This window comes from Vombatus ursinus, unplaced genomic scaffold, assembly GCF_900497805.2.
Source record: "Vombatus ursinus unplaced genomic scaffold, bare-nosed wombat genome assembly UNPS02014818.1, whole genome shotgun sequence".
NCBI classification, from domain to species: Eukaryota; Metazoa; Chordata; class Mammalia; order Diprotodontia; family Vombatidae; genus Vombatus; species Vombatus ursinus.
Genome location: NW_020954596.1, coordinates 56,763,417 through 56,783,359, shown reverse-complemented (window position 1 = coordinate 56,783,359; position 19,943 = coordinate 56,763,417). Strand labels below are relative to the sequence as shown.

Sequence of the window (19,943 nt, the reverse complement as noted above, 5' to 3'; positions counted from 1 at the left end):
TATTGTAGCTACGAGGCCATTGGCAATCACTTGACCTCTTGTGGCCCCAGATCAATCTCTAGGACTATAAATTATAGACAAGGTGTTAATCTAATGAAATCATGAATCTGGACTCACACTAATAGCACTGCCTTTAACATGGTAGTAACATAATCTCTTTTATGTCTTTCTTCCTTTCTTAACTTCTTTTCTGTGTATTACCCATGTGGTTGTTTTTTGTTTTTTGTTTTTGTTTTTTGCTATTCTTATTATTTCCACAGTTATCATCTGTTATTCTTTTGTTTCTGTTTTCTTGACCCTTTTTTACTTCAGATAAGACTTACAGGCTGTGTGCTGTCCTCCGAATTCACCGTTTGGGAAAGAATTTTAGGTATTTTGCTAGAGCTTTTCTTTTAGTGATACGGGAAGTAATGGAAGAGCTGGAGTGATTGGGAGAGGGGGAGGGGGAGAGAGGGGAGTGACACTGATGGACATGAAAACAGCAGCCAATCTCATATGGATCGAAGAGAGTTTTTGCAGCCCACTGATGTATGAAAAATATTTGCAAGGTGGTTGGTATTAACGGTAGTGATGTTAAAACGAGAGCAACTTTGTGATGACAGTGGAAACTACAGGCTTTTCCCAGATAGCTCCTGGTCTGAGTGTCCTTTTCTTCTCTAGTCTTTTGGCTCTGGTACTGTAGGAAGGCTCTAGGCAAGAGGATGAGAGCCATTTGGTGGTACTCTCCAGAAACCCTCCCCTCCAAAAAAAATTTTTTTTTTAATCTCTTCCTTTCTTGAATAATGAGAGACATTTAATCCTGGATAGTATTATAGTATCACAGTACCTGAAATCAGGTTCCTAGTATGGGATGGAGTATATTGGATTGGGCCTTTAAAAATGTGAACTTCAAACCTTTTCATTTCTCTTTTCTTCAGATGGTATTGTCGAAATATGAATAGGAGTAAGGCAGAGCAGCTCCTTAAAAGTGAAGTAAGTGACTGTGTTATCTTGGTACAGAGGTAGTTATTGTTTCTACCAGACACTAAGGAGGTAGATGTTGATGTTAACTGTGTTATTACTTTTTCATTCTATTTCTTTCTTGCTCATTATTGCTACATGCAGTTCAGTATTGAACTGAGTCATCTTTTTCTCCCTTCTTGGAACTGTAGTCTTTTTTTTTTTTAAATAAGTGATTTATATTGAAAGTATGTGGTGCCATTTTTATACTTGTGATAATTAGTGAGGTGAAAATAGCTTTATAAAATATATATGTCTTAAAGGAGAAATTGGCTAATTTCCTAATGCTCTTAAATTAAATGAGGTAGCATAGTAAATTAAAAAGAGTCAGGGAGACATAGTTTTGTTTCTACTAGCCAGCTCTGAAAAATATTTCATAGATATATTTATATAGTTATATGAAATATTATAAATATATCATATAAAACATTTTACTATAAAGCAAAATATTTTATTATAATTTTGTTTATTATATATATAATACATTTATATAAAAGTTTATATATAAAAATATTTTTCAGAGGTGGTTAGTGGAAAAGAACCTATATCTCCCTGTCTTTTTAATTTGCTATACTACCTCAATTAATTTAAGAGCATTAGGATAACTAGCAGATTTATCCTTTAAAACATATATGTATATGTGTGTGTGTATAAAACCTAGACCTAGAACATATTAGCCCTTCTAGACTTCAATTTTTAGCATCTGGGAATTGAGGGCGTTAGATCTGATGAAGTCTGATATTCCTTTTAGTTCTATGTTTATATAGTTTAACTATAGGATAAACTAAATAGCTAATATAGCATAAGCTAAATAATAGCTATTGATGAATGTGAATGTGAAAAATGAATGTGGGTCATTGCCCTCAATAGACACAGGAAAGTTTGGAAGAAGGATAGATTTTGAGGGATATCCAAGTAGAGCTAGACACAAAGTAGTTGGTGTTGTAGGACTGGATTTTAGGAAAGAGACTGGGGCTAGATATATAGATTTGGGAATCATTTGCATAGAGCTTATTAAAGCTCTTATAGCTGATAAGGTCACCAAGAGAGTCAGTGTATGATTAGGACTTTACCTGAGGAATAAGAGATTGTCACATTATCTTTAACTGTGAATAAGTAAGAATGAAATCTGCCTGTTTGCCAATATTCGATGTACTCTTGCTCTTAAAGCATAGTCTTAATTTATAGTAGTGGATTTTTGTTGGTAGAAGAGCTGTTTCCGGGGATTGGGCTCATAAAAATTCTGTTTTTATATCTTTTGCTTTTTGGCTAGGAATCCCCTGGGGAATTTTACTTTACATATTCAGGCAGATTACCCTAATCTCCATGGTTTTTAGTGTTCCAGAACACTGCCTTACTGTGTCTCCATTTCCCTGTCCGTGGAAATAATGCTATTAACCATTTGTTTTCCTGAAAATTGAGGAATGTAGTTTTTACTTAAAGAGAGGCACTTGGAAAATTGCCATATGAGCAGAAAGCCATATTGAATTAAGATTCAAAGATTTGATTAAAAGAGAGAGTATAGGAAGTGAAAATCAAATATTATAGAGTAAATTTTTTACTAGTTACTTACATACACAGCCAGGATCTAAAGAAAATAAGAACAGGTTTGATTTCATGGAATTTCAATTCAGTGGAATTTCCATTTGTAGGAAATGGTTAGGTCATTTTCTATAAATGTTTTTGTGACCTGTCATGGGTTTGATATGGCAAACAACAGGAAGAGGGGGTAGGTAGGGATAGAATAGGCCTAGGGGGAAGTGGCATTAAATATAGGCAGGTCCAACGTAAATTTTAGGGACTGAAAAAAATGTGCGAATTAATTGCAAAGATATCTTATCAATTTCATTTTTTATGGCATGAATTAAGGTTTGTGGCACATAAAACATGCTTTGTTTCAATTTTAGGATAAAGAAGGTGGTTTCATAGTGAGGGACTCCAGTCAACCAGGCATGTACACAGTCTCCCTTTATACAAAATTTGGAGGGTAAGTCATTCAACTTTTATCTAGAGTTTGTTTGAATTTATTTTGTAGACTACTAGATTCATAAAATTCAAACATACCTTTTATATAAATATTTAATAGTAATCTAGATTTCATCTCTAATGCCAGTTCTGTCATCTGGATTCATAATTTCAGTCATTTGTTCCTATAGCTTCTGGACAAGCTAGTTACAAATAGTTAATTAATGGAAGCCATGGAATCTAACCCTTTAAAATGTTGTTGTTGTTCTTTTAAAACCAGAAAAAGACCCAAAAGATAAAGATAATACAAAGAAGAGAAAGAATTTTTAGAGTACATGGAAATACGTGGGATTTTGTTGATTTAAAAAAAATTATCACATATTTAAAATATGTACATGTATGTCAGAAGTTTTACTGTTTTATAATTTTTAATTCTTATTTGTGTTTTTAAATATTTTATTGATGGTTAATACATTTAAAATATAATTTTGAATGGGTTTTTCCCTTATCCATGTAATTTATTTACATTTGACAGTCTGCAAAGTAGACCAGTGCTTTAGTTTGTACCTTAGCATATTGCTTGATGTCCGTTATTCCTGATAACCTGCCATCATGGTATTGTGCACAGTGTGTTTCATGGAGGAGGCCCCGCCTCTGGACAACAACATAGTGTGACATGCCTTTGAGAAAAAAAAGTAATCTCTTGGATTATGGGACCTTAAGACTGAAATTCACGATGAAAACTTCTCCTACAGCTTAACTCACTATAAATGTGACTCTTACATTCAAGTGTTTAAAATTTGTACTCCCTTTTGAGTCATATAAATAAAGGGCCACAGATTCTCAGAGTTAGAAGGGATCTCAGAGTTCATCTATAAGTATTCCCTCTACAATCTCCCTAACAACTAGCCATCCAAATGTCTTTGAAGACATTAAGTGGTGGAGAACTCACTACCCTGAGGCAGTTAATTCTTTCTTTTAATGGTTACAAAAATGTTCCTCATTGATCTGAAATCTGTATCTATGAATTCTTATTTTTATCAATTATTAGTTATCATTTTTATTATTTCTTTCTTCTTAGGCCCAAGCAGAACAGTTTTAATTTTTCTTCCACAAGACAGTTCTTTACATACTTGAAGACAGACAGCTGTCATGTCTCCATGAAGGCTTTTTTTTTTTTACTAGTTTTAATGACCATCATGTCATTACTCATGTTAAGTTACTATGTACCAATAAACTCAGTTCTTTTTCATGTGAATTGTTGTCTAGTTGTGCCTCTATATCTTGCAGTTGGGCAGTTGATTCTTTGAACCCAAGTATAGGACTTTATTTTTATCACAATTAAAATTCATTTTATAAAATTCTGTTAATCTTTATAGCTTTTCAAAATATTTTTGGATCCCAATTCTCTCTTTCAGTGGGTTAGCTAGATATCCTAACTCCATGTCATCTACAAATTGGATAAACATACCTTCTATACCTTAATCCATGTAATTAATTATTAAAAATGTTGAACACGGAATCCCTGAGTACTTCACTGGAGAACCTTATCCAGATTGACATTGATCCCTTAATCATTACTTTTTTGGTCTAGATATTCAGCTAGTTTCATATTCACTTAACACTATCCAGCTGATTTTTCTCCATATTTTCCACAAGGATATTGTGAGAGACTTTGTCAGATGCCTCATTCAAATCCAGACATGGAATATCCAGGGCATTCCCTTGATCTACCAGTCTGTTTTTAAAAAATACAAAAAAATGAGGTTAATTTGGCATGACCTGCTCACAAGTAGCCCATCTTAAGTCTTAGTGTTGTATTCTCCATTTACATATGTTTCTGGATGTCGGGCAGTCACGCGAAAGGTACACTTGGTATTGTGTGCACTTAATACAATTTGGACCTTTCAGGATACATCTGAAAGACTCGTGAAGGACTCTCAGCATATACACAAATTACAGCAAGATAATATTTTATTTGTAATTGTTCTAAGTTCTTGTCCAAGTCCAAGAGCCAAATCTTTAAGATGTATATAAGCTCTTTTATGAACTGCTTCAAAAATAAGTCATAAGGTTTGTAAGTCAGTATTGGTAAAGATGAATTCTTTTTTAAAATTCTATTTTAGGGAAGGTTCATCAGGATTTAGACACTACCATATAAAGGAAACAACAACATCTCCAAAGAAGTACTATCTAGCAGAAAAACATGCATTTAGTTCGATTCCTGAAATTATTGAATACCATAAGCACAATGCAGCAGGTAAAGTTTTCTGACTTTTTACAAAATGTGTTTTATTTAATGTAAATAATGACATGATCAAGTTTTAGGGTTAATCTTTCAGAAAATACAGTTTTGTAATTAAATGTAAAGTGTGATTATAATTTATTTAAATTGTTAATTTATTTAAAGTAATTAACTTTGAAAATGATTTTTATATAGACTAGCCATAATTTTGCATAGTATATCATATATGTGCATCTGTTTGTATGTGTGTCCACACACATTTGAAACTAGGAAATGTTACTGAGCCCTTACAAAAACTGATTTGATCTATTAGGACAGTGAATTATTCTAATGTCTTCCTTCTTTAATTTAACCTCCTATCTTATATTATTCACTATTTAATTAGTAGTGTCACTCAGATTTTCCTTTATAATTCTTAGTTTAGCCTGCTTTAAAGAATAAAGGTTATTACAATTAGCAGGAACATTTGTATATGTTCAGTTCATATGCTAAAATCCTTAGCTGAGGGGCAATCAGTCAATATTTGTTGGTTGAGTTAGGTCCCTATAAGTATGGAAAAAATTTAGCTGACAGCTTTGTTTGCACTATTTATTGATTTAGGAAATCCCTTCTTTATGAATGGTACAAAGGTTAGTATTAATTAACCTTGTTCAAATCAAATAATATTTCACTCCCGCTATGGAAGAGGTTAATTTAGATAGAAAGGAAGAAATAGGGAAAAGTGATGCATTGAAAATGGGACCAACAAGGAATAAAAATTAATGACAGTCCTCTCTCTTCCAAGGTCAAGAGGTCATTTAAATCTGCTGATTTAGTTACTTTGATCCTATCCCACTATTCACCAAAGGCCTTATCACCAACAGGTAGTTCAGTGTTAGAAATGGATATGGTTTTATTGGTAGAAATGATACTAAAGAGGATGCATTCTTTCTGCCTTGTCCCCACACCCTTTGGACTGTTGGGCTTTTCCATCTGCCTGGCATTAGAATTCCCCTTTATGTGCTATTTTGCTCTATTAGACTGTGAACTCTTCAAGATCAGGGACTTTATTTTTCCGGTGTTTAGAACAGTATTGGCATATAATAAGAGTCTAATAAGTGTTTTCTCACAGATGGAGAATTCTTATTCTATTATAATTTAATGTGACCTTATTATCTAAATAAATTTAAATTATAAGGAAATAAAATTGCATTAATTATGTGGGAATCTTCAATCCATAAGAATCCTAAAAACATTTTTAATGCCTAAATTATACTATGTAAATTCACAAACATGTCCATATGATACAATGAATTGTTGGGCATTCTGACATAGTCTAGGTTACTACTACAGTTATCCTTTCCACATCACAACTTTCCCCATCGTGGTTTTGATATATCGTCGGTTAGCATAAAAAATTAAGTGGGAATTTTGGGGGAGTTTTGCAGAAGCCACAGAGGACACACGAAGGGCAGCAGATGATACAACCTAGAACCAAAAACTTAACCCAAAATTTAAAATAAGGTACTGTAAACATTCCACAAAAGAAAAAATTCAGACTTCTCTGGTATGAAGGGAGGGCCAAAACATTTTATATGGATTTTCCAGATTGTGGGAGCATTGCACCCCTAACCCCTGCGATGTGGAAGAGATAATTGTATTTAATTGAATGATGGGACTCTATATGGTCTTCTCTTTGTACATGCTAAGTGCTTAGGGCCCCCTGGTCTACATTCTTGGAACCTGGATTAGTTCCAGAATACACCAGGTCTGTCACAGTAGCCCAGTTTGAAGGGTGCAAGCTAAAGGTGTCTGAAGGCCTGGCTTACCAGTGTTTCCATGGAAGGTTGAGGTGTGAAGATCTATGAGGGTTGGCGCCATACCTTACCTGAACTTGGTATCGCCTCCATGGCTGTCAAAATACTCAGTATACAATGGTCACTTAATGAATGTTGAATTGGACTTTGGGTTCAACACATTGTCTGCCCTTAATATTTTAAAATTGTAACATGTTTTCTTATTGGGATTCCATATGAGGAGTTATATGGATTGCTATCTTTTATATTTGAACATGCCTTTGATGTGAAATATCAGTCTACCTAACCCCTAATGGAAGCCACTTTGTTGCTATTTTTGATTCTTAGATGACAGGCATATAATTACATATAGAATCATCTAAAAAGTAACCCTTCACCCTTTGTCCTTTATTTCTGCTCTTTTCTTTTTTGGTAATTTTTTTGTATGTTTTCATCTCTTTTCTGTTTTATTCTTATATCAGTTTCATTGGCTTTATCCATCCCAAACAAAATTATTCACTTTGTTGGAGGAGACAGGTTAAAAAATCTGATGTTTATTTCAATTACTTCCATTCTGAGTAACAGATATTCATTATACATCAAAGTTCTTGTGCCTTTTAATGAAAAAATATGTCAGGGCATATAATATATACTAACTAATAACTAATTCTTAACCAATAGATCTCATCTTCATTTTCTCAAGTGAGGAATCTGTCTGAAAAGGTTGTTATGTTATCACCACTGTTAACAGCAAATGTGGCATTCTCTTTTAGAGCAGAAAGGATTAGCGCAATTAGGGTTGCGCAATTAGGTCCTAGCCTGTAGGATTCAGACCTTTTTCCCCCCAAACCAACCAACCAACCAGTTTAACAAATGATTTTAATCATTTAGGGTGAATAAGAATATGAGATTATATTATAAGCTCCTTGAGTTTGGGGATGAAATTGCTTTTTTAATCTATTCTTCTTAGCCCCAAGAATTCATTAAGCATTCATTAAATGTTAAATATTGTTCATTAAATGAAATCATTCAGATTTATATAGCACTTGAGAAAATGGAAACTACTTTTTTATGTTGTCATTTAGTTGTTTCAGTCATGTTTGACTCTTCATGACCCCTTTTGGGGTTTTCTCAGCAAAGATACTGGAGTGGTTTGTCATTTCTTTCTCCAGATCATTTTACAGATGAGGAAACTGAGGCAAACAGGGTTAAGTGACTTGCCCAGGGTTACACAGCTAGTAAGTGTCGGAGGTTGGATTTGAACTCAGGACTTCCAGACTCTATCCACTGCTCCACCTAGCTACCCCTTTTTATGCATAATCTCATTTAACTCTTGCCAACGTCTGTGAGATGGGTAGGATGTTACCCCAAGACTTCTAAGGATTTCTAACATCCTTGGTGGGTACTGTCTTCACCAACATAGATTACAACACCTCTATGTTTTAAGAGATGGTTTCATGAATGCTACGGCCAAAATAATTCATTACCTGATGGTCAACTTTCTGATGATGAGTATCTCCAAGCTTAGCTAGGCTGATCTTTAGCCAGCATTCATAGTATCCATTACTAAGTTTATTCTCAAAACCTTTGCAACTTCGTAGGTCTTTCCAGAGTGTGAATTTTGCCAACCTAGCCTTAGAAAATCCAGGGTCACCTTCACTTTCTAGGGATGCTTTGAAGTAGGACTTTGTGGAAGAATGCAGATAATATTGACCTCACTTAAACATGAGGTAGTTAAGTGCAGAGAAGTTGTGACTTGACTAGCTAGTCAGTCATGACTTGAACCCAAACTTTTTGACTTTGTCTAGCATTGTACTGTATTATCTCTCAGCAAGTACATAAATGAATAAATGGAATAGATGAATTTATAGTGATAATGTAAAGTAATAAAGAGGGTTAGTATTAAATGTTCTTTTTTAATATTTTTTTTTCCTAATGTTAAGGGCTTGTCACCAGGCTGCGGTACCCAGTAAGTGCGAAAGGGAAGAATGTACCGACAACTGCAGGGTTCAGTTATGGTAATAGTTCTCTTTATACTTCTTTAGGGCAACTGATCACAGAACAAACTCAAGGTGCAAAAAATTCCAAATAGTGAGACTGAAGTTTAAAATTTTAATACATACAGAGCAAGAGTTTTTAAAAGATTTCTTACCTGCAACTATGAATTGCACTTACCTATATGAATTCAATTTATAGGCATGAATTTGCTATTGCTTGTTTCATATTTTAATAGTAAAGGAAATTTTTTTTCTTCTTTGAGAATGTTAAATGCTAGTATCAGATTAGACTTTATACAAATTAATGCAATGTCTGTGTTCTCATTGTTATAGTGTTTGCTCACAGATATATGAAGGAAAAGCTATTTATTAAATTAAACCTCTTAATTAGAAGCTCCTTGAGGGTAGGGACTATTTTTCATCCATGTGTCCCCAGCACCTAACTCAGTGTATATTCAGTATAAATTTACATTTATTTTTCAGTTGTTTGGTTATATGTTGTCTCTACATGACCCCATATATTTTTTGTCCATGGGGTTTTCTTGGCAAAGGTGCTGGAGTAGTTTGCTATTTCCTTCTCCATTGTGTCCTCATTTTACAGATGAGGAACTGAGGCTATTTGCTAAGTGATTTGCTCAGGGTCACACAGCTAGTAAGTGTCTGTGGCCAAATTTGACCTCAGATCTTCTTAACTTCAAGCCCGGTGCTCTATTCACTGTACCACCTAGCTGTACATAGTGGGGATATAGTTTTATTTTGTTTGACAAAATTAGCTGCAGTTCTGTCCTGTTCAGGAAGTATTTGTGTTCATTCAGAGTTCAGCTAGATGGCACGATAGACATAGTGTTCAGCTTGGAATCAGGAACATTTGAATTCAAATCTTGCCTCAAACACTAACTTGCTGTGTGACCCTGCCTGAACTCTCGGTCTCAGTTTTTTCATCTGTAAAATGGTAGGGTTGGGCTCCATGATTCCTAAAGTTCTTCTAGCTCAAAATCTATGATCCTATGATTCCATTTTGCCCACAGTAATGCCATACTGTGGTCCTCAAATTTTAATACTTTCTTTCTCTTTCATACAGAGAAATGGGAGATCAACCCCTCAGAGCTGACTTTTATGAGGGAATTAGGAAGTGGACTATTTGGGGTAGTCAGACTTGGCAAATGGCGGGCCCAGTACAAGGTGGCAATCAAAGCTATTCGAGAAGGCGCGATGTGTGAGGAAGACTTCATTGAAGAAGCCAAAGTGATGATGTGAGTCTTGGACTCTTTTGGCTCCACTACATGTGCCTGTTAGTGCAGAAGGATTTTCATGCAATAACTTTTTTTGATTTCTGCCTTTCTAGGAAGCTAACTCACCCCAAATTAGTCCAGCTTTATGGTGTTTGCACTCAGCAAAGACCTATTTACATTGTTACGGAGTTTATGGAATGTGGTTGTCTTCTGAACTTCCTTCGACAAAGGCATGGTCATTTCAGTAGAGATGTTCTGCTAAGCATGTGTCAGGATGTATGTGAAGGAATGGAGTACCTGGAGAGGAACAGTTTCATCCACAGAGATCTGGTAATTTTATGTCAGCTTCTCAGCCAAACTTTCTGGTGATGAGTATCTCCAAACTTAGCTGGGCTGGTCCTTAGCCAGCATTCACAGCATTCATTGCTAAGCTTATCCTTAAAACTCTTGCATCTTACAACTTAGGATTCAGAATTAGTGGTGGAACTGAAAGGTTATTAGTTCTACAAGAGTTTTTTACTTGGGAATAATTCGTTAGAAATAGTTGTGGGCAATGGTGTGTGTTTTTTTTCTTTTTGTGTGTGTTTTTTTAACATGTTAAAATTTTATTTTTATTCTGAATTCAACAAACACCCAACAAAGCAGGCAGTTCTTTATACTTAGTAGAAAAGAATAAGAAGATTGTATATGAAACACCAAATCTCTATTATGTACAGCTTGCTTTTCTTTTTAAGTACATGATTAATTGAATATGTAACTTTCAAAGATGCCTTGCTTGTCTTCTGGGTGATTCTTTCTGGTCTTCTGTTTTATTTTTTGTGTATTTAAAAAAATGGTTGAGTAAGCCTCTTTTCTTTCATCTCTCCCTCTTCTTTCCACTCCCCTCTAGTTAAAAAAAAAAATCAAAAGCCCTTATAACAAATAGGCTTAGCCAAGCAAGACAAATTCCCACTCTGGCCATATCCAAAAATCTCTATGAGTAGCATGCTTCATTTCTGGAATTATAGTTGGTCATTGAATGGATCGGAGTTCTTAAGTCTTTCAAGGCAGTGGTGTCTTAATAGCCTAACTTGACTTCATCACTCCTTTCCTTCTGTTTTCCATCTTTGTGTTTAAGTTTTATTTACCAAGTTCTTTGAAAACAAATTTTTCTGAGTTACGACTCAGGGCTGAAGGACCTGAAGAGGTTGCATATGGTCTCCTTCTACCTCTTGAGTCTTGTGAAACACATAGAAAGCTCTTTTTCTCCTAAAAAAAAATCTCAGATGAGGTTTTACTCTTATTTTTAGGAATTTGTGGATAGCCTGTGGCACAGGTGCCATTCAGTGGCTCTGAGGCAGTTGTTGAGACACACACTACCACCCTACTTCTTGATTTCATTCTCACTGTCTCATGCTCACTCTTCTCCCTTCCTGCCCACATGTCTCTGGGGAGATCTCAGACTTTTTTGAGGTCATGGTAATTTGATGACTCTTATGAACTCTTTCTCAGATTAATGCTTTTAAATGCATAAAACATACTGAGCATTACAAAGGAAATCAACTATATTGACATAAACATGTAATTTTTTTCCTCCATCCAAGTTCACAGGCTCCCTGAACCCCATCCATGGACCCATTGGGGGTCATTGAACCCCAGGCTAAGAATCCATGCCCTATCTCTGTCACTCTCTCTTTCCTTCTCTCTTCCTCTCCTCATTTCCTTTCACCTTCTTCCTTACCTATTACTCTACATTCTTACTCTTATTCCTTTATTTCTCTTTAAGAGCCTCAGGTAGTCTTGTTCCTGACTCTCAGGGATAAGGAGATACTGTGATCTTTGAACTAGAACTTTCTGCTTATTCCAGAGCTGCAATTGTCTTGCTAATATTTGATCCCCTTTGGAGATGGATGTCAATTTCCTCTGCATCCACAATCAGGTTAAATGAAGCACATCTGGTTATCATGTTTAATCCTTTGAACTAATGTTCTTCCTCTTTTTGAAGTTCGTACATTAATGAAAAATAAGTATATGCTTGCAAACCAAAGCTGTCTAGACAGGGAGTAATTTAGTGACAGGAAGAACTGTTCCTTCCTGGTACCATTTATAGAGATAAGAAGAAAAAACATTCCATTTGTCAAACATTTATTGAATACCTACTATGCAGGGCACTCTGGTAGGCACTAAAGTTGACAAAGCTAAATTATGATAAGGTTTAGTCTCAGTTCATGAGTTGATTAGTTTCTTGAATTGTTTCTTTTTTTCTTTATGATTTTTTTGTTCCTAGGAATGGCTTGATGAGTGGGGCAGATCGGGCAGGCATATACTCAGTAATGAATGTGATATAAGAACAAAAGATATCAGTAAAAATTCAAAAAGAAAATAAAAAGATGACTGAGTCCCTATCCTTAGGGACCATATGGCATTTCTCAAGAAGAGAAAACTTGAGACAGTGATATTTATCTATAGATATTTGAAAGGTGGTCATGTTGAAGAGAGTCTAGACATGTTTTGCTTGGACCTACAGGTTAGAACTGGGAAAAACAGGTGGAAGTTGTAAAAGAAGTACTAGGTTTGCTATGATAAGAAATGACCAACATTTCCCAGTTGGTAAATGGTCAAAGTATATGAACGGGCAGTTTTCAGATGAAGAAATTAAAGCTATCTATAGTCATGTTGAAAAAAATGCTCTATATCACTATTGATTACATAAATGCAAATTAAAACAATTCTGAGGTACCCCATCACACCTATCAGTGTGGGTAACATGACAAAACAGGAAAATGATAAATGTCAGAGAAGATGTAGGAAATTGGAATACCAATGCATTGTTGGTGGAATTGTGAACTGATCCAACCATTCTGGAGAGCAATTTGGAACTATACCCAAAGGGCTATAAAAATTTGCATACCCTTTGACCCAGCAATACCACTTCTTGGTCTGTATCCCAAAGAGATCATAAAAAAGGTAAAAGGACCCACATCTACAAAAATATTTCTAGCAGCTTTTTTTTGTGGTAGCCAAGAATTGGAAATTGAGGGAATATCTATGAATTGGGGAATGGTTGAACAAGTTGTGGTATGTGGATATGATGGAATACTATTGTTCCATAAGAAATGATGAGCAGGTGGACTTCAGAAAAACCTGGAAAGACTTGCATGAACTGATGCTGAGTGAAGTGAGAAGAACTAGGAGAACATTATACACAGTAACAGCAACATTGTGTGATGACGATCTTTGATAAACTTATTCTTCTCAGCAATGCAAGGATCCAAAAGTCTCATGATGGAAAATGTTATCCACAAGGAATAAAGAACTATGGAGTTTGAATGCAGATCGAAGCATAATATTTGCTATTTTTTTTCTTTTGTTTTATTGTGTTTCCTCTTTCTGGTGGTTCCTCCTATTGGTTCTAATTCTTACTTACAACATCACTAATGTGAAAATATGTTTAATAGGAATGTATATGTTTAGCCTATATCAGATTGCACACCATCTTGGGGAGCAGGGAGTAGAGGGAGGGGGAGAAAATTTAGAGCTCAAACTCTTATGGAAGTGAATGTTGAAAACTAAAAACAAACAAATAAATTTTTTTTAAAATGTACCAAAATTAGAGCTACTTAAAAGTAGAATGGGCTGCCTTGCAACATAGTGAGCTCTCTCTCACTCAAGGTGGAAGGTCCTTGATGAAGGTCCTTGATCCCTTGGCATTTACACAGTCAGGTATATTGCAGAGAGGATTCTTGTTCAGATACTGGTTGGACTTCATAGCCTCTGAGTTTCCACTTCTGAGATTCTGGGAATTAGGCCAAGTATTTTCTCTTTGAGGCAACTAGGAAGCACAGTTATATTTCTGCTTTCAGGAATATTTCATTTTGGTACATTAAACATTTGTGTTCCATGTTTCTCTTTGTGTGATCTTGGAATAAATGGAAAATGCACCATGTGATGCTGCAGCTGTGGCCATAAACCTTATTGGGGAAGGGCAATTCCTTTATTTCATTCAATCACTTAATCAGAAGTAAACACTGTGCAATAGCAGTGCCATATGCTAACATATTGAATGTAACTAGCCCTGAAATTAGATTTTGAATCTTTGACAAATCTTAGGAACAAATTGGAAGTGACAAAGCTTTCCTGAAAATATTCTGATTTTTCTATGAATGTAGACTCAAGGTTAAAACGTAATGTTTCTGTGTTATAGAGTTCCTATCCTACTCAGTGTAACTATATTGCTTTCTCTCTTCCCAACCACCCAGAGTAGTCTGTTTGGGGAAGAGTTTGGGGGGTAAGGGAGCATAGTATATAGATGAAGAGGCGAAGTTTAAAGGTGAAGAAGGGGAGATGAAATCAAAGAACTGTTTCTGACCACAATTTAAATCTTCATCTTTACTGTTTTTCAGGCTAAACTTTTCAGAGTGATTTTGGTCTGAAAACAAATTCATAAATATAAAACCACCCCATTTGGATTTTGTAAAAATATGTTTTACTATGCCCAAAGGGCTATAAAAATGTTCATACCCTTTGACCCAGCAATAGCACTTCTAGGGCTATATCCCAAAGAGATCATACAAATGGGAAAAGGACCCACATATACAAAAATATTCATAGCCCCTGTTTTTGTGGTGGCCAAGAATTGGAAATTGAGAGGATGCCCATCAATTGGGGAATGGCTGAGCAAGTCGCGGTATATGAATGTGATGGAATACTATTGTGCTGTAAGAAATGATGAACAGCTTGACTTCAGAAAATCCTGGAAAGACTTGTATGGTCTGATGCTGAGTGAAGTGAGCAAAACCAAGAGAACGCTGTACACAATAACAACCACGTTGTGCAATGACTAATATTGATAAACTTAACCCTTCCCACCAATACAAGGATCTAAGACATCTCCAAAGGCCTCGTGATGGAAAATGCTATCCACATCGAAAGAAAGAAGTATGGAATTTGAATGCAGATCGAAGCATACTATTTGCTATCTTTTTTCTCTTCTGTTGAGTTTTGTTTCCTCTTTGTGGTGGTTCCTCCTTTTGGTTCTAATTCTTACTTACAACATCACTAATGTGAAAATATGTTTAATAGGAATGTATATGTATAGCCTATATCAGATTGTGCGCCATCTTGGGGAAGGTGGTGGGGAGGAAGAGGGAGAAAAATTTTAAACTCAAAAGCATATGGAAGTAATTGTTGATAAATCAAAATAAATTAATAAAAAAAGAAAAAAAGTTCAAATTTCAAGGGCTCTTGAAATGTAGGCCAAAATACTTATAGCAGCACTTTTTGGGGTAGCAAAGAACTAGAAAGAATAGATACCCATTATTTGGGGAATGGCTAAACAAACTGTGATATATGTTTATGATGGAATACTGTTGAGAAGTATGAAATAATGAACAAGCCAAACATAGGAAGACTTGTATGAACCTGATCCAAAGTGAAGTAGGCAAAACCAGGAAAGCATACACAATGACTGCAATAGTATTCAATGTCAGTGGAAAGAACAATAAATTAATCAAAACAAATAAACAAAAAAGAAACTTACTTGATAATTTTGTTGTGTATCTGAAAGGAATAGCAAGTTGTGAATAGTAGATTTGCAATTTCATATACGATCATCTTTTTTATTGTCCTGTGTTATAGAAATGCTTGTTTTATTCCATGAATTAAAAATAAAAGATATAAAGAAAGAAATGAAATGAGAAATTTAAAAAAAAGCTCAGCGCTTCAATTTATAATGACCAAACATGATCCCAAAGAAGAGTTATAATACGACACCTTCCCCCACATCTTTGCAGAAGTAGAAGACCATGGATGTGGGTCACTACATATAACATAAGTTTTTTGGTATGTAGTTTAGTTTTTCAGAAATTTTTAAAAATCTTCATCTTTTGTTATATGGGGAGAGACAAATACAGTGAGAAACGTGGATGATGAACCCTTCTGTGAGAAATTTGGGACTGAGAGCACCAGACACTTCCTGGTCCTAAAGTTGTTTGTATGTCAAAGGGCAAGAAGGATGGATATGAACTTCACCTGACTGACGCAAAAAGCTAAAAAAAGGCCCAGAACAACTGGGCCTTACAGCTTAGTCATCCTATAGCATCCTGTGTCTTAGACTAAGCCCCCTGTCAATAATGGGCACCTAATCCTAACAAGCCACTCCCTCTGCACCTGCCTTCAGTTCTATTAACTAAGAAGAACTTCTTTTCAGTTGAGGTTCAAGTTGCTATTGTCAGTCCAGAGGAAAAGAACAATGTTTTGAAATAAGAAAATACAAAGAAAAAGCTTCATGGAAATGAATTGTTGCATGGGAAAGAACATCAGACATGGAAACCGGAGGCATGCATTCAAGTTCCTGATCTGCTGCTGACTAGCTGCTCAGTGACTTTAGGCAGATCGTTGACCTATCTTGAGACTTAGTTTGCTCGTCTGAAAACTTGGGAGGTTAGATTGACCTATTCTGTCCCAGTTTTAACATTGACTGGTTAGTGGTATTAATCGATATTCTCTCTGTACCTTTTAACCAAGCTATTTCCTTTATTCGATGTTTTTCAAACTGTTTTTGTTTATGGCAAAGTGTTCTTTGTTGTAAGGAATCTACACAATGAGTATTTAAGTTGGTAACACTATGAGAGTAGATGGAGACTTTAAGGTACACAATTTCTTTTCCTTAAGAGAGTCATGTTTGTTAGGTTCTATACAAGTGTTTTGATGTTAGTGCATACATGTAATAAGCAAGTTTTGTTTATTCAGGAAATATTCTACTTACCATACTATGTATGCTTGTTAAGGAAAACATGTTAAAATTGCTTCTTTTATCTGCAGTCATGTAACATCTAAAATTCATAGCACATCCAGTGAAATTCATAAGGTCATAGATTTAGAGCTAGAAGCGACCTTGTTAAGTCCACTCCCTCCCCAGTTTTACAGATCAGTAAATTGTGGCCCAGAAAAGCAAAGTAACTGGCACAAGGTGACAAGGCTATTCAGCACCTGAGGTGGGATTCAAATCCATGTGTGATTCCCAAGTCCAGTGCTCTACCCCACACATGCTTCTTCTCCAGCCTATCTTTTGATGACTACTTCCTTAGATCTTATCATGCCCATGGAGTGGGCAGATAAATATAAATTAGAAGAACCAGCATTGATTTCTCATTTAAACTTCCATTGAAAACATGATGATGATTAAATGCAGATTGGTTTTACATAGTGCTCTCAATTTGACAGCCTTGGAGCTGGGGTGGCTGTTTCAACCATGTTGTGCTTAGTCACAATGAGGCGCAGTGAGCAAAGGAATGAACCACCTGTCTGGAACTCGGTTATTATACTTCCAAGAATCAATCCATGGAGTTTTGTAGACCTAGTCCTGGTGGGAATCAGGCTTAATGACCTTAATTTCAAGGTGCAATCACAGTAGAAGGATCTGACAATATAAGGAAAATAATGTTGGAAGGAAAGCGACTGGGCTGACTGCTGACCCAGCACTAGGCTGGATATTGAAACCTGAGGAAGGTGATAAAGTTAGAAAGTCAAGTTCTGCATATATGATTTACCAGGTTAATGTTCCTCATCGGATATAGTTCTGTGACCAGTCATTATGCCAAACATCTATCATGCTTTTTCCCGTTTGGCAAACTTTGGGCTATACCGAGTAGAGCTGAAATTATGATGAATTTTCATGGAAGGTTTTATTTCAGATTTCTTTTTAACTAATAGAGCATCATGCTTTTGTTTCGCAGGCTGCCAGGAATTGTTTAGTGAATGAGTCAGGAGTTGTGAAAGTGTCTGACTTTGGAATGGCAAGGTAGGAGTGAGTTTGAATGATGTTTTCTCTACATTTACTCTAAATAAAATTTGGTATGGGAGCATCTTTTTACTAGGAAATACACAATGCTCCTAACAGTGGTATTTGATAGAAAGAACACTGGAATATGGGTCAAATGAGTTATAAACTGTAAAGAATTTTGCAAAACTTAAGCACTATATAAATGCTATTATGATGATGATGATTATTCATTTCACTTGGAATCAGAAGACCTCTGTTTCTGTCCTTTTTTCTGCTGCATTATTAACTGTGGGTCTTTGGGAAAGCTATTTAGCCTCAATTTTCTCATTTGTAAGACAGAAATAATAACTTCCACCTTTTTATAGCATTGTTATCAGGATCAGATAAGGTCACATATCTATATATGTGTATATCTATATCTACATATCTTTATTTATATATCTATATTTACATATATATATGTGTGTGTGTGTGTGTGTGTGTGTGTGTAGAGAGAGAGATAGAGAGAGAGAGTCAGTCCTATAGCTTGAGCAGAAGGAAAGGTCAAATGAAAACTTTTAAAGGATAGGAGGAAAGTGGATATGTCTGTAGGCAAAGAGCCAGTAAATAGGAAAGATTGGAGATGAGCAAGATGGGGAGAGGAGTGGATAAACCGGTAACCTCTTAGAGGAGAGGTGTTGAGGATGGGATCAAAGATTCTTGTAGAGAAGTTGGTCTTGGCTAGGGTGAAGGGCCACCTCTTCATCAATGGCTGGAGCACAGAAGGAAAAACGAGGGGATGATATAGAAGATTTTGGGTGGAGGGTATGAAGTAGAGGAGAAGAGGGAGCTCCTAACAGAGGATTTCTGTTTTCTCATTCACATGTGAGGTGAGGTCCTCCTCTGAGAGAGAAGCAGGTTGAGAAATGAAGATTTGGAACAACTGCTATGCTCAGTGTGATGGAGAGTGCATCAGGGAAGAAATTCTGCTAGTTATTTGATAGAATCAATAATCATAAGAAATGTCTTCACAGATCAGATGTCTTCCCAAATACCACAGGAGGTTAATTATTGTACTCAGTTATAAATGTCCTTTAATTATGAATCTACCTTGTGCTGCTGACCACCCTGAACCACTAGGTGGTAGTGTATCTCACTGAATGCTTTGCAGCCCCTTTCTCTCCTGAGACCTCGTCATAATGTTATTTTCACAGAAATCTGCTTAAGAGGCTAAGTCGTGAGTGCATCTTCTGGAGGCATGTGTTTATCTTATCCGAGCATTAGAATCATTTAATCTTAGAACTGAAAGAACTTGAGAGATCATCTATTATAATTCCCTCATTTTACAAATGAGGAAACTGAGGCCCAGAGGATCTCGATATAATTTACCTGCCGAAGGTCAACAATTAGTAGCAGAACCAAACTTAAGAGTCTTTAGACACAAGGCCTTCTGACTTTTATTCTGGCGTTCATTTTCTGTGTGTTAGATACCTTCTATAAAACACATACATATTGCCATAATGCTATGTATTCAATTAGTGCCTCCAATCACATCATGAGATCACATGCTGTCATTGCTCAGAACTGAATGTGTAGTGTAAGTTCTTGACATGTTCACTTTAGGTATGTCCTGGATGACCAGTACACCAGTTCTTCAGGTGCTAAGTTTCCAGTGAAGTGGTGTCCACCAGAAGTTTTTAATTACTGTCGATTTAGCAGCAAGTCAGATGTGTGGTCATTTGGTAAGCACCTTTGTCAAAGTTTCTTCAAGACCATTTTGTGAAAATGAATGGCCAAAGGTAACTTGGTGATTTGTGTCAATTTTCAGGTGTGTTAATGTGGGAAATATTCACCGAGGGTCGAATGCCTTTTGAGAAAAATGCCAACTTTGAGGTGGTAACGATGGTTAGCCGTGGTCACAGGCTTTACCGGCCGAAGTTGGCTTCCAGATATGTTTATGAAGTGATGCTGAGTTGTTGGCATGAGGTA

At 35.8% G+C, this 19,943-nt stretch overlaps 1 protein-coding gene across 8 annotated transcripts in view; it reads left to right on the top strand.

Annotated features, from left to right (window-relative positions):
• The window catches only part of TEC (tec protein tyrosine kinase), a 116,531-nt gene that overhangs the window by 94,456 nt on the left and 2,132 nt on the right, over window positions 1-19,943 (top strand). For 7 of the 8 annotated variants that reach the window (XM_027836514.1, XM_027836509.1, XM_027836512.1 and 4 more), the window contains 9 exons: window positions 918-972; window positions 2,907-2,986; window positions 5,091-5,224; window positions 8,928-9,002; window positions 10,063-10,234; window positions 10,327-10,543; window positions 17,929-17,993; window positions 19,578-19,696; window positions 19,783-19,940. In XM_027836514.1, the coding sequence (XP_027692315.1) occupies window positions 918-972; window positions 2,907-2,986; window positions 5,091-5,224; window positions 8,928-9,002; window positions 10,063-10,234; window positions 10,327-10,543; window positions 17,929-17,993; window positions 19,578-19,696; window positions 19,783-19,940 (1,075 nt within the window). The remainder of the gene's footprint in view (window positions 1-917; window positions 973-2,906; window positions 2,987-5,090; window positions 5,225-8,927; window positions 9,003-10,062; window positions 10,235-10,326; window positions 10,544-17,928; window positions 17,994-19,577; window positions 19,697-19,782; window positions 19,941-19,943) is intronic. The other variant, XM_027836513.1, reaches the window with a different exon arrangement.